At 39.0% G+C, this 15,387-nt stretch overlaps 1 protein-coding gene across 3 annotated transcripts in view; it reads left to right on the forward strand.

Moving 5' to 3' along the window:
* CPNE4 (copine 4) overlaps positions 1-15,387 on the forward strand; it is a 461,395-nt gene that overhangs the window by 113,553 nt on the left and 332,455 nt on the right. For all 3 annotated transcript variants that reach the window (XM_011374469.1, XM_023529672.1, XM_011375211.2), the window contains one exon: positions 12,101-12,281. In XM_011374469.1, coding sequence (XP_011372771.1) covers positions 12,101-12,281 — 181 coding nt within the window. The remainder of the gene's footprint in view (positions 1-12,100; positions 12,282-15,387) is intronic.

Raw genomic sequence — 15,387 nt, forward strand, 5'->3', positions numbered from 1 at the left:
AGAGGTATTTATTTCTTTTTACAGTTTGTCATCTATTTAACCCCCTCTTCTTTCCCAAGACACACCTCTGCCAAGTCAATGAAAGCATATTAATGCTAGTACGTCATTCAAAGCAGATGAAGCAAGTCTGAAACAAGAAGGTGTAGGAGCAGAACAAGACCCACAAGTAGATCATCTATCATGCTTTCTCAAGGAAATTGGCTTCTGGCTTCTTATGCTGCCTGAGTTTCTTCTGTTGAATATAAAAATAATCCTGCTTCTTTTCTTCTTTTAAATTTAGCCATATATTGAGACCAGAAACAAAAAATCCATTTCATGAGCCCTCAGCTTCCTGTTAACATGACATTAGCAGAAGACTCCAACCAGTGATTATATTAAAAAGGGAAAATAACTGAACAAAAGAAGACTGGGATTTGATTTTTCTACTGGGTAAATTTAGTTGCCTAAGGAACAAGAGGAAATTATTTCAGTGCCAAAATAATAAAAACATCATCTAAATTTGCTTTTATCCCTCTCTTTCAGTTGCTGTGGTTGCCTTTGGTGTGGTAGGAAAAGGAAGGGCTGTAACAGGGAGGAGACAGTTGTTCATATGATTTCTTTTAATATTTATTCAAGTTTTACTTTTAAAAGTTTCTATTACCCTTTATAATTACCCAGTTAAATTTATAAAGCACATTTACATAGTAATGACTGAAACTTCTGCTGTAAAGAAACCTGCTTTGTGTTATAAAATCTACCACTTATTTCTTCTGAGCATATCTGCTGGTACCTCATAGAGTAGAACAATAGTTCTGTAGCACACCTGGTATGTATGTAGAATACACCCAGCGGAAATTCCACCTGGATGTTTTGGTCCTTTTAGTGCTATTGCCAGTTTCTGAGTTTCTCCATGGCTATTTTAATGGAAATATGGCAGAAGGCATAATAGGCAAAATTAATCTATTATAAATACTTGTTTATTTCTCCATTTTCCTATGAGCTCCTTGAAAGTAGTGACCCCGTTTTTTCATCTTGGCATCTCTCAGTACCCAGCATGGCTCCCAGCATATGCTTGAAGTGTTCAATAAATATTTTATGAATGAATGAATGAGATTTAACACTCTAGGACTATAAGCATTAAGGGACTCAGGACTGGAAACTGAACCTAGAGCTTAACATGTATAAGAGGAATCAGAATAACATTACATATAAAATTCTGAACTTTGTAGTTAAAAAAAATCTGACTTCTTTATTTTTTGCTTATGTGATCCAGCAATTTACTTAGATTTTCTGAATCTCAGTTTTCTCATCTATAAAATTAAAATGATATCTAGTTATTTGTCACAACCTTTGAAAAGATTAAATGTGATAATGTAACTTGGAGTGTTGAGTGCAGTGCTGGACATATAAGTATCCAAAAACGGTTGCTATGGTTGCTATGGTGTCACTGTTGTGATTATTTTACTTGCGGCGCTTGTTTCTCTGGTCTACTTCTCCCCACACTGGAGCCTGCAGGTTTTCCTGTGCTCAGATTCTCCTCACATTCAGTGAAGATTGGACATCCACAGAGCTCTCAGCTGCCACACACATGGCGTTTGTCAAGTCTCTTCATTATCTAATAATATCTCCCACAAAGCATTGCCCAGGTCACAGACTTGATCAATTCAGCCAATATCTCTTTCTGTTGCCAGAGAATCCCTAAAGTTTCCCTTTGCTAGTGGGGAGACTCTTTCCTCTTCAGAGACCCATGAGAGAGAGAAAGAGCAAGAGAGAGAGATAGAGAGAGAGAAAGAGAGAGAGAGATAAAGAGAGGAGAATGTGTGTATGTGTGTGTCCATGTGTGAATGCTGACGTGCAGATACCACTTCTTCTATGTCTGTGTGGCTTTTCTCCTCCTTAAAGCATCACCCATGTGTCTCTGATGGCTGGTCATATGACTGATCTCCGAGACAGACATGATATGCTATTTCTTCCAGAATGTCCTCCCTTTCAAACACCCCTCTCTCAACGCCCCCAAACATACCCAATTCACATGCTACTTCTACCTGAATTCTTGTCCCTCCCTTGTTTTTGTGCAGAGCAGCTCTATCAAGGCCGTTTGCCACAAAGCTTATGATCTACCATTTTTAAACTTTTAGTAAAACCACCATTACACATTGGACGTAAAGGTAATGGCACAATAAGAAGAAGTTCTAAGGAGAACTTCACTCCAGTGTTTTCCCTAAGGTCTCTTCTAGTCCCAGTGAAACACAGCCCATGAGTTGTCACTTTCTTCTTTCACATGTGTGGATGGCAGCCTTTGTTAATTATATCTCCATGTGATCACCACCAATCAACTGGCACTGATAAGTGAGGAAAGAGCCAAACTTGGACCCATTAAGGCTTTTTAACACTTCTGTATCCATTCTCCACCAAATAATTTGAAAACTGGATTTCCCTTATAAATAGAGTCTTGTTTTCATGAACTGCTTTGAGATGAGGTCCTAAATATTGCATGTATGTTGGAAAATGTTTTTGAGTAACACCATTCAGCTTTAGTCTACAAGAGAAACAGAGAAAAACTATGACCAGTAGTCTAATACAATATCTCCAGTACATGTCTAATATGGTAGCCACTAGCCACAGGTGGCTATTTAAATTTAAATTATGATGAGATAAAATTAAAATTTTATTTCTTTACCTGCACAAGCCACAGTTCAAGTGTTGAGTACCCACCTATGTCTAGTGGCCACTGTATTGGACAGAATAGATATAGAACATTTCCCTCATTACTCATATTTCTGTTGGCCCATGCTGAACTAGAAGTTGTGTTTTATATCCTAAGAGGTATTTATTTCTTTTTACAGTTTGTCATCTATTTAACCCCCTCTTCTTTCCCAAGACACACCTCTGCCAAGTCAATGAAAGCATATTAATGCTAGTACGTCATTCAAAGCAGATGAAGCAAGTCTGAAACAAGAAGGTGTAGGAGCAGAACAAGACCCACAAGTAGATCATCTATCATGCTTTCTCAAGGAAATTGGCTTCTGGCTTCTTATGCTGCCTGAGTTTCTTCTGTTGAATATAAAAATAATCCTGCTTCTTTTCTTCTTTTAAATTTAGCCATATATTGAGACCAGAAACAAAAAATCCATTTCATGAGCCCTCAGCTTCCTGTTAACATGACATTAGCAGAAGACTCCAACCAGTGATTATATTAAAAAGGGAAAATAACTGAACAAAAGAAGACTGGGATTTGATTTTTCTACTGGGTAAATTTAGTTGCCTAAGGAACAAGAGGAAATTATTTCAGTGCCAAAATAATAAAAACATCATCTAAATTTGCTTTTATCCCTCTCTTTCAGTTGCTGTGGTTGCCTTTGGTGTGGTAGGAAAAGGAAGGGCTGTAACAGGGAGGAGACAGTTGTTCATATGATTTCTTTTAATATTTATTCAAGTTTTACTTTTAAAAGTTTCTATTACCCTTTATAATTACCCAGTTAAATTTATAATCCAGTTCTCCCAAAAATGGGTGACATTTGAGTGCTATGAAATTAATATGAATGAGATGCAATGGACATAATTGCTTTCTAGAAAAATCTCATCTTTATGATTCACAGTTAGAGACAAAAACGGGAGCCCGGAAGTTCCTAGAACATTGACATATCTGATTCCTCATGCACATTATCTCATGAAAGCTGTTTTTCAGGAAATAAGATCTCTGCTGGATTTTTCTTTGGTTCTTTTCTTTGTCACAAATTAGAAAGCTCAGAAAATGACTGAAATAATAATTTACTGCACTTGAGCGATTTGGCATAGTGTGTTCCAGAAATTGTATATGTATATTCCAGAAATTGTATTCCACATATTGTCAATTTTGAATCATATTTATTAGAACCATGGCCTTTTGTGGTTCACATGGCTTCATCTCTGGGTTTCCAGGTGTCGTAGCTCCACCATTCGTAACTTATCAAATGCTCAGTCTTTGAAATCATCAGGGCACGGCCCTGAGTCCCGGACCCTTCAACGTGTTGATGAGGCTACTGTTACAAACAGTTCCAAAAGTGACTCAAGCGAGTCTTTAAAAATTCACTTTTCTTTTATCCTCAAAAAGACTACTAAAGCACAATCTCATTGAGGCACACACTATGTCCTAGAGATTACGATTAGAACAGGGTTGAAGTTTAACTTTGCATGCTCTAGAAAGATATTGTTATTAAGAATGTAAATCATTTTATGAGAAATGGTTGAAAACATGGGTCCATTAGGTCCAGGCGAATTCTTGGCCCTCCACCAACTATGACTTTGGGGCAAGTTGCTTAACCACCATCAGTCTTATTTTTTACCTCTATGAAATGGGACTGACAATTCCTATCTGAAGAGATTGTCTCAAGGGTTAAATGAAATGGTATATGCGTGGTTTGTTATTAGCGGAGTTAGTATTTGGAGCTAAGAGAGCAAGCTATTTTTAAAAGAAATTTATAGAGCATTATATGCTTAATGAGGACAAAAAGTATAAATATTCACAGATTTTCTTCCTTTCCCACTCTGGGGAGGAGTCAGTGTTTGAACTGCCAAACTGGGAGCTGAGGGGGCCTGATCAGGATAAGTAATGATTAAAGTTGGGAGAGAAAAGAAACCTAGCAGGTAGATTAATTGACAAAATATTGGACTCCCTATGAAAGAGAAAATACAAAAAAATCTAAAAGTTTAGAGGTCTAAGAGAGAAGAGTGCCGGAAGTTTGGGGTGGGTAGATGGAAAGAGGGAGGGGGTAGGTGGCTGCAGTGTGACATGCAGGAGAACCAGGTGGGTCGAGACAATTTTGAGAAGTGTCATAGTGTAAATCTTCAATTACCAGTTTTCTTAAGTAGCTATCCCATGGGGAGGCAAGAATAGCAGAGTGAAAGGCCTAAATTCTAGACCTGGAGTTCTGGGTTCAAATCCTTGTTCTACACTGTTTCAACACTGTGGTTGGATAGTCAAGTGCAGCTATTTCACTTCTCTAAGCTGAAGTTCATTCCCTTGAAATGGGCATCTTAACCAGACCCACCATACGATCATCCTGAGGATCCAGTGAAAGAGTATCCTGAGGATCTTATGACTTAATGTTTAGTGCTTGGCAGATATATCAGAGGTTGATAAATGTTACGTGAATTTAGTGATGTAATTTTTAAAAAAAGAAAATAATAGTTTCCATTTATTGAATGTTCACTATAAACCAAGCACTCTCCTGAGAACTGTATGAGAATTGATTCGTTTAATTCTCACGGCAACTCTACAAGGTAGTAACTATTATTATCCCCATTTCACACATGAAAACAGGCCCAAATGATCGAAGTAACTTGTCCAAAGTCATACAACAAGTAGGAGAGCTTGGGTTAGCTTCAAATATTGTGATGCTAGATCTATGTTCTTATCCTCTCTGTCATTCTACATCTCGTATATGAGTGTCTGATCTTAAGATAAACAACCTCTAGAGCACTTTGCCTTATTTTAAAGGTGTTTAGTTTATATTCAACAACTTGGCTACTCAAAATGTGGTCCACAGGCCAGCAGGATCAATGACATCCAGGAGCAGGATCTCAGACCCCACTCTCAGAGCCTTGAAATAGGAACTAGATTTTAATCAGCTCCCCAGGTGATTCATTATCATTTTAAAAAATCTGAAGCACTGCTCCAGAATGTGAACCTTCAGACAGATGGATTGTCTCATTCCTGTCTCCATCCTTTACAGTGTCTAGCACAGCACTTGTCACCTAAGAGATTTACTCTTGATCCAAAAGTAGATCAAGGAATGTTGAAAATGAAATAAACTGACAAGTCCCAGTGGAATAACAGCTGGTTAGCTTCAGCTGAGTGAATGGATGCTCAGTGCCTCCAGCACAGCACCAGGCACATAACAGATGTCCTGTATGTATCTCTTGAATCGAGATAGAAATATTGTTTGATAGAGACATCCAGCATACCAGCCTTCCTTGGGTGTGCTTCGACATTTAAACAGGCCAAATAATGCCAAAGCAAGCAGAACAGTGATTATGCACTTATTCTTAACAGAGTTTTAAGACAGACTCTGCTCAATTGGTTCCCCTGTGGACTCAAACTGATTCTCTTCCCTCTTGAGCTCTCTATTGTCTTGCAGTTGTTTGCAATTCATTCAGAAACTAATTAAGTTTCAGGATCAGTTGGTCCTGTTGGAGAGTGTGGTTATGCTGAAGTAGTGGGGGGTTTTAATAACTTAAATTATCTGAGTGAAAGGACAATTATAATTTGCTCCTAAAATTGGCCAAAAGTCAGCTTTCATCAAATAATTCTCAACAGACATTAGTCTCTGTAAAACCAGGATATTGTATGAAAGGCAACAAAGAGGATTTAAATAGGCCATAGAAAATGTATTGATAATCTCGCCATATTTTAATCCTGTTCTCTAACAGAGTGTGAAATTACTTGTTTACTCCACTTATCTGGGGCTGAAGGTAGCTCATCACTCGTTGACAGAGCCATATTTTGTGAACACTTTTCGCAGTGAGCTTCTGCCTGGCCAAGGCCATACAGTTTGACTTCACTGGCCTATACACTACCTCCAAAGTCAAGGTCAGCACTGCTCTTACCTCTGGGCAGGCAGAAGAACACATGAGCTTTAATATATCTGGTCAGAGATTTTGCTTTTGCCTGGACAAGGAGGTAAGCCAGGACCTAGGTTTAAATGTGAAAAATTGGGAGTTTTATCTTCAATATCCTCACATTTCCTTCCTGTACCATAGTCTACCACCCCAGAAGTGAGGATTTATGTTGGTTTCATCATCAGTCTATGAATATTATAAAACTGAACACTATTGGGGATGCAATAAGTATTAGAAGTAGTCCCTGACCTAAAGGAGTTTGTAGATGTGTCAGAGACTAACTGCTTTGGTGAAATAGACTCTGTTGATACCAGTTTCCCTTTATCAAGTTAGTGCACTCATCCCCCAATAAAGCTGTGAGTGTTAGCTGCTTATGGCTCACGGCTGCCCCTTTCTGAAGACTGGCAGATTGCTCTCAGCCAATGGTGGCAAGGGGGACCAAACCTAAGAGGTTCTGCCTCCTCAACCCTAGCATGACTGATTAACATGTGGCTATTGGACCCCTTACCTTAAGGTGAGACCAACCCATGTACAGTTCATGCTCTAGAACCCCCTTTGGAACCATGCTGAAGCTAGACTCCTACTGAGACCACCGCCTTACTTCCTCTACTTCCTCTCTATATTCTGTTCAATTAATTGAATGCATCTCAATCCCTATTTCAGGCTCTCCTTCTGGAGTGCTCAACTTAAAACTTGCAGGAAACTATTACGTATAAGCCTGAAGGAGTAAAAGGAGGAAACGATATTCCCAAAGCATAATGAGAGCTGGAGCCTTAGAGATAGAGTTGCCTGACAGGACCCGGGTCAGATAGGGACCTGGCCACTGCTAGGGATAAGGGTCAGAATTGGGAAGAATGTCTCTCCTTCCTTGGGTCTGCATCCTTTAGTCAAAGCCAACAGACCATTCAAGCTGCTGTAACAACATACCACAGTCTGAGTAGCTTTTAGACAACAGAAATTTATTGCTCACAGTTCTGGAGGCTAAAAGTCCAAGATCAGATTGCCAGCATGGCCAGGTGAGGGAGCCTCATCTGGGTTGCAGACTTCTCATTGTTGTGTCTTCACATGGCAGAAGGCCTGGGGAACTCTGTGGGATCTCTTTCATAAGAGCTCTAACCCCATTCATGAGGGCTCCACCCTCATGACCTAACCACCTCCCAAAGGCCCTGCCTCCTAATACTACCACTTTCAAGGGTTAGTATTTCAAGATAGGAATTTTGAGAGAACACAAACATTCAGACCATAGCAACAGGAAACTAGCTAACAATGAACTGGCAGTCAGTAGAGGTCAGCCTCTTAGATTTCTGAGCAGAAGTGAGAAAAATCAATAGGAAATGAGGAATAGATTATGACCAGCATAACAGCCTTAGATAATCACAGACTGTTTTCTCTCCTCCAGTCCAAGTATCATATTGTACCAGGTTGATTTTTATCAAATGAGTATTTGATCATGTTTATTTTCCCAGCTCTGGGTCCTCCAAGTGTGTCCCATTGCCTAAAGCGGTCCCCAACATTTTTACACTAGGGATCACTGCTCCCGTGAGAATCTAATGCCTGATGATCTGAGGTGGAGCTGAGGCAGTGAATCTAGTGCTGGGGAGCAGCTGCAAATACAGATGAAGCTTCGCTTGTTGGCCCGCCGCTCACCTCCTGCTGTGTGGCCTGGTACCAGAGCGCATCCTGGGGATTGGGAACCCCTGGCCTAAAGGAATGATCCATAAAATTTCTAGATCATATAACTTATTAGTAAAAAAAAGTCTTCGAATATATGCCCCCAGTTCATTTGTTTATTTACTTATAAACTATTTAAATTTATTGTCAACTAATAAATAACTCAGTACTATGTACACTCATAGTATAGAATATATCAATAATGACTATGTCTGTAAATCCATATTTCGAGAAGCCTTCCTAATGCTTTTAAATTCTTTTGGGAAATTTTTGGCATTTGTGATTAGATTGTCAGCTTTATTTTACTATCTGCCTTCTGAACGTGTCAGAGTTATCGGCTAACGTATATGAATACTCAGACAAACTACTGATTTGAGGAGTAGCTATGTGCTCTGAGGTAGAGGATGGTATGCTCAGACTGTGTGGGCTGCAAAGACAGAATACATTGAAGGAGGCTAATAGAACTTTGATTTTATAGTAACAGCAGGAAATCAAAGAGGGTGCCAGTTGGCAGCAGGAGAATGAATAATTTAATCTTGAAAGCAGTCAGATTACAATAATAATAACTCCATTTATGGAGCACTACTATATACCTGACATTATGTTAATTGCTTTATATATATATTTCATCTATGCTTCACAGCAACCCTTCAAGGTAGGTATTCCTATAAGAGAAATTCAGTAACCTGCTCACGGTTACATGTTTAGTGAGTGGAGGAGCCAGGATTTGAATCTGGAAGGAACTATGTGTCTTCTCCTTGACAGTCTTTTTTCCATTACACCTTACAATTAAGTCTAGGCATTAGAGATGTCCCATTCTATATAAAAAGTTGTGTTCTATAGAAAGGAGTCAGTGAGACTAGAAAGAGAATGGCTGAAAGGAACCAATCTGAAAAGGCTACATACTGTATGATCCCAACTATATGACATTATAGAAAAAAAAAAAAAAAAACTATGGGAACGGTAAAAAGATTAGTGATTGCCAAGATCAGGGGAGATTCGAATAGGCAGAGCACAGAGGATTTTTAGGGTAATGAAACGATTCTGTATGAAACTATACTGGTGGACGTGTGTCATTATAAATTTTTCTAAACCCATGGAATGAACAACACCAAGAGTCAATCCAATCTGTAAACTATAGACTTTGGGTGATAATGGTGTGTCAGTGTCGGTTCATCAGTTGGAACGAATGTACCACTCTGGCGGGGAATGTTGATAATGGGGGAGGCCGTGCATGGGTGGGGGAAGGGGCCACATCGGATGTCTCTCAACCTTTCTCTAAATTTTGCTATGAACCTAAAACTGCTCTAAAAAAATAAAATCTTTTAGGAAAAAACAGAGATAGAGACAGAGAAAGGAGATGAACATGAGTTGAGTATAAGGATGGGGCAGTAAGAAGAAATAGCAATGCCTCCCGGAGACAGAAGAGACCACTCAGAACTACAATGTGGGTTCCAAGGAACCAGTTAATGCGTTGGGAAAAGCAAACTTCAGGAAGATATTGATTGAACTTCTTATCCAAAAGTTGATAAAGAGTTCACAACACATGTCCAGCAAATTTCCATCTTCCCACTAGTCTGTTCCCTCTCTTCATTTACTTTTTCCCTAAATTGCATTTCATATAGGCTCTGTCTATGTTGCTCTAATAATCAGTCTGCTCATAACCTATAAAATATAGAAATAATAATTTATAAAGCTGTGCATTTATGATTTGTGTATTTTCTATATATGAATAAAATTTATTTAAAGATAGAAGGAAAATACGATTCCGTATGGAGGCCAAAATAAGTCAAGGATATTGTTGTGTCACTTCTTTGGTAGATTCAAATAATTATCCAGCTAAAGGTTTTACATATGGTAAAAATAACATTGGGCTAAAAGAGAGAAAACTGGCATTCCAACTCCAGCTTTGCCATTAGAATAATTGTGTGACATGGGCAAGGAGCCAATCCTCTCTGAAGACGAATTTTCTCATATGTAAAAAAACAAATGTCCCAAAGTCCTGAATAGTGTTTAGTATGGTTGAAAATACAGCAACTCTTATCCTTAAACTAATCTCACAACATATACTAAACATATGAACATACAAAATGGAATTCCAACTCCTCCCCAATTGCAACTTTCCCCTCCTTGATATTTTAGAGCAGAGGTTGGAAAACCTTTTCTGAAGAGGGCAAGATAGTAAATATTTTAGGCTATACAACCCATGCAGTCTCTGTTGCAACTACTCAACTCCGCATTTGGAGTGAAAGTAACCACATATATTAATGAGATGAATGAGCATTTCTGTGTTCTAATAAAACTTTATTTGCCAAAGCAGATGATGAGCCAGATTTGGCACACAGGCTGTGGTTTGTCTACTCCTGTTCTAGGACATAACTTTTTGGCATTCAGTGCAATTCCTTTTAGCATATATAGGAAAGAACATATGTTCACAATAATTAGATAAATAGGGCTCTAGAAGATTGGAATGAGAAAGAGAGAAGGAAAGGGAGGAAGGAAGGAAAGTAAAAAAAGGAGAAGAGTGGAGAGCAAAGTAGAGAGCCTTGTGAAAGAGCATTAGGAGAGAAAATTCCAGTGACATCTGCCATGAAGGAGGGGCATTGTCAAAGTGGGAAAAGCTTGGCTTTGGCATGGAACTAGCAGCTAAGTTTGGAGGGACCAGCTGGCATGTATGAGAGAGAGAGAGAGAAAGAGAGAGAGAGATGCCGAGGCACAGCCATCACCCTGTGAACAAGGTGGTGAGATATACTGGAACCTAGTATGGTGCCTGTTATCAAGAGGAAACAGGATAATTTTGGAGGAAGGGAAGGAAAAAGGATGGATTATCCTCATTTTATAGATGAGAGGATTCCATTATAGGGGACCAAAGCCATGTGAGGTTCAGGAAGTCATTGCTGTTTTTCCTAAGGAATTTATAAAGAAACAGAATTCCATGGGAAGGATATTGAATTTCGCTTCTAAGAGAATCTTCCAATATCCTTATAGGTCCAGTCTTCCTCAGAGAAGGGAGTGTTAGTAACCTCTGGAGGATCCCTGTAGCCCTGGACTCCTGATGCAAAGTGTATTTAAAAGGTTATCACATGGAGATGGGAGGAGGCCTGAAGCGCTTATTTGTGGCTGCTGGTCCCATGAGTACAGAATCAGAGGCTTTGAACTGTTCCTCTCCCACAGTGTCCTACTTGGTCTTCTCCTTTGGATCCTGAATCTTGATGTTGCAGGTAGAAGTGGGGAAGGGAAAGGGGAAATGGTCTTAGGCACTTGGGACAGGAAATCAGATTCTGGACCTCTTTTTTGGAGCTGATTTGCTGAAGCCATCTTAAGACAGTGGGCCAGCATTTAGAGGAAGGAAATTCGGACTATTTTTTCAGGTGGGCAACATACATCTCTGTGCCATAACATAGACAGAAAAGGTGAGCTGGATTTTTAGGGAGTTCTAAAAACTTAGAATGTGATTAAATTGATTAACCAACAAAACTGTAAAATTTTGTACAGTCCATGCACTTAATATAGAACAGGGTTACAGTTTGCAGTCTGTTGCACTAATTCATTAATTTTATTTCGCAGACCAAAAATTTTACTATGCAAATGTATGCAAATCATATTGGAAAATAGCGTTCTTAGCCAAGTGTACCAACACCTGTTGAGATTATTTGGGGGAGAGGGGGCATTTATTTATTTTTTTTTCCACTGGAACTATGCTACTGGAGTGGAAAGTGAGATAATAAATACATTCAATATTTGAAATGGTGTGTTGAACAATTTCCTGAAGGGTGATTGAGAAGCTTTCTCCTTTGACAAATGTTGCGGTGATCGGCATGTTTTTTTCTCTTTTTCTTGCCTAAAACAGAATGAAGAAGATGAGCAACATTTATGAGTCAGCTGCCAATACACTGGGAATCTTTAACAGCCCCTGCCTGACCAAAGTTGAGCTGCGAGTGGCCTGCAAAGGCATTTCTGACAGAGATGCCCTTTCCAAACCAGACCCCTGTGTCATCCTCAAGATGCAGTCCCACGGGCAGTGGTTCGAGGTAGGCGCGTCCACGCAAATGAATGGAAGCATGGCTAGAGGACTGGTTTGAAATGTTTTGGCATTTCCCATCTTTAGGTGGCTTATTTTAATGAGATGGAAAATTCCAGGAATGAATATCACGATTCAGCTAGTATCATGATGTTTTCATGTGGCTCTTGGAGGGCTGTGGATATTTTAACCTTTTCCCTTAGTTTGTGTGCTCAATGTGGACACGGTGGCCTCTGGGGAGGGGCAAGGAGGATTACCTTATAGAGAACACATTACACAACACTTATTTCTTGCAGGGAGAACTTAATATTAGCTAAACTTTATTGGGCACTTATAAGTGTCAGGCACTGTTCTAACTGCTTTATCTAAAATAACTAATTTAGTCCTTACAACAATCCTATGAGAACACTGGCAGATCTAATATTTGCACTCAGAGCCTGAGCTCTTCCTTACTGTTTTTTACTTACCGTGGGCACCTGTGTAGTCTTTGGTGGCTCGTGTGGCAATATTGCAGGTTGAATTCTGCATTTGGGTTTTGTTTATTTAGAAGTTGAAACAAATTAGATGAGGACCAGTTTTTAAGTTTTCTTTTTCTTTTCTAACCTCTAGTAAGCTATGTTTCTGAAGATCTGGTCTGAGGTGAATGGGACATAGAGGGGAACTGGGGTTGTAGCAGAATAAGCAGTTATTATATTCTCTAAGGGAACCAGATAGTCGGTGGAATTTGGATAAGGAGTTTGAAGCCATGCTGATTAGAAAAAGAGTAAACAATTACCTGCTTTGGATCCCTGAGGACAAAGCCTCTGCAAGGCTTCGATATTTCTCCCTCCTGTTTGCAAATAGTTGGAAGGTGCATTACTATGGGTTGAAGTCTTCCATTCCACTGTAGAAAGAAAGCTCAAAATACCATGTAGACAGCACATTTGCTTCTTTGTACATATATGATAAAAGCCACTACTCTGAAAGAGAGGTTTGACAGGGCCTTATGAGCAGATGTATTTAGGTGAGGAGGCACCATACATGAGGGAATGAATGATGGATCTTAATTTAACTTCAGGCTTATACTGTAAACATAAAACAGCATTCGCAGGTATCTTTAATGTGTAATGTCTTTTTTTCTCATTGACTATGTTAGTGGATTTCATTTTTTTTTTTAAATTATTTAACGATGCTAAGTAGAGTGAATACCTATGTTAGAAAAAAGTCACTCATTGAAAATTAGAGGAAAATCTCATCTCTTAAAACCCTCTTTATATAATTCAGTTATGACATTGGTAATTGTATGTATTTCTTTTCAGTCTTTTCCTTCTGGCATTTATATTATATGATTCTTATCATGCATGTAAAGTTTTCCTTTCTGATTTTATTACCTAGTAGTAGTTGTTTTTCCCACACTGACATAATATTCATAATTATAATTTTTAAAACTGTATAATATCCCATCGAATGGAGTTATTTCATCATTTTTCTATTTTTTCACTTTGAAGTTATTTCCAAAAATACTCTGTTTTAAATAATGCTGCATTGAACATCTTCATGCACGAGGCTTTTCCCTTCTTTTGGGATAAGCTCGTAGGAGGGAATCTGCCAAAGTGCAGAGAGTAGAACAAACCATAGGACACTTGTGGGGCTTTTGATACATATTGCCAAATTGTTTTTGCAGAGTTCTCAATTATAGTGTTACTCAAAATGTGGTCTGTGCACAGCTACCAGTCCACAAACTTTTTATTACCAGTACAGTGAGATAAGAAATTTGTGCCACAGTGTAAATTCATTCACTCCTTCCTTCATCTAGAAAGTCTTATTCTTTAAAAACAATGTCACCTGAACTTCCAGCATGGTTAATCATATGGACGGTTTTTATTCCTGCACTTTGAGAAGCTCTTCTCTGATAAATTGTGCACTGTTAACAATATGCATTCAGGATACAGCCAGGAAAATAGAACACATGCCAGGTGGCTAATAGAAAGAATTTACTTCAAGTTACTAGTAACAAAGAAGTTGGAAATGCTGAGAAACTAAGAGGGACTGTGAGGGAGCCCAGAAATTGACAACAGTAATGTGCTACTTTGCTTAGAGTGAGTAGTAGTGTGCTAAAGCCAGTTTCTGTAGGCTGGTGAGAGCTGATTGTTAAATATTCAGGAATTTTTTCAAGCCTGAATGTGAGTATTTACACCATGGACATTGGCGAACATTTTAAATTAGGGCTTCTTCTCACCTCCTCTCCCCCTTCTCCAGAAGCAGTTGTTAAACATTTACCAGCACACTTTTGGCTGAGGGGGTAGTAATACCAGAACCAAATAGCTGGGCAAAAGCTAGATCCATTGGAAGGAAGGCCTACTGGTGAGAGCAGGAAAGAAAGAAGAAATGTAGGTCATGCTGGAAATACTGCCTAACAGGGAGATGAGGATACCCTAGCATCTCCCTTCTGTTGCTCTCTAGTCTTCCGTCAGTGCCTTCCATTGACCAAGCCTTGATGGAAGCCAGTATCAAGGTGTGCAGAAAAAGGTATAGAATGCATATAAGAGCAAGATGTAAATGACCAGCACATAAACCTCCTGACAACTCACAGTAACTTGGAGAATCATTCACCCTCTTATCAAGTAGTGCTTATTTATTTAATGCAAGTGGTCCTATGTTTCAAGTTAGGAGCACGTGACAGTCTATTTAAACCCTGTAGCTACTACTGTTTATGTTTAGTGAAAGCTAGCGAACATGGACAGTGCACTGGGACAAGATTTATTGATATGTGAGTTTTTCTGTATCTACATCCGAGAAAATGCCTGGATTTATGAAAAGATTTCTATGTACAGAATTACAGAATTGAGGGAAAGCCTTACAGAAGAGAATTCATGCTGGCCGTGTCAGTTCTTTGGTTGTCTTAGTTATGGGGAATCTGATAACTGACTATGTACGGAAAAAGGTTACAAATTGAGAGCCAAACTGATTTGAATAATGAAGAGATTGTTGGGAATTGTCAGGGTGAGAGAGAAAAGCAAGGCGAGCTTATTTTTCATAAAGAATTTTAAAGTTTGGCAAAAGAGACACTATCTAAGTCAGCATTCTCCAATAGAACTCCCAGCAATGATAGAAATGTTCTCTGCTCTGTCCAGTAA

The sequence above is a fragment of the Pteropus vampyrus genome, unplaced genomic scaffold, assembly GCF_000151845.1.
Source record: "Pteropus vampyrus isolate Shadow unplaced genomic scaffold, Pvam_2.0 Scaffold1, whole genome shotgun sequence".
In the NCBI taxonomy this organism is placed as follows: Eukaryota; Metazoa; Chordata; class Mammalia; order Chiroptera; family Pteropodidae; genus Pteropus; species Pteropus vampyrus.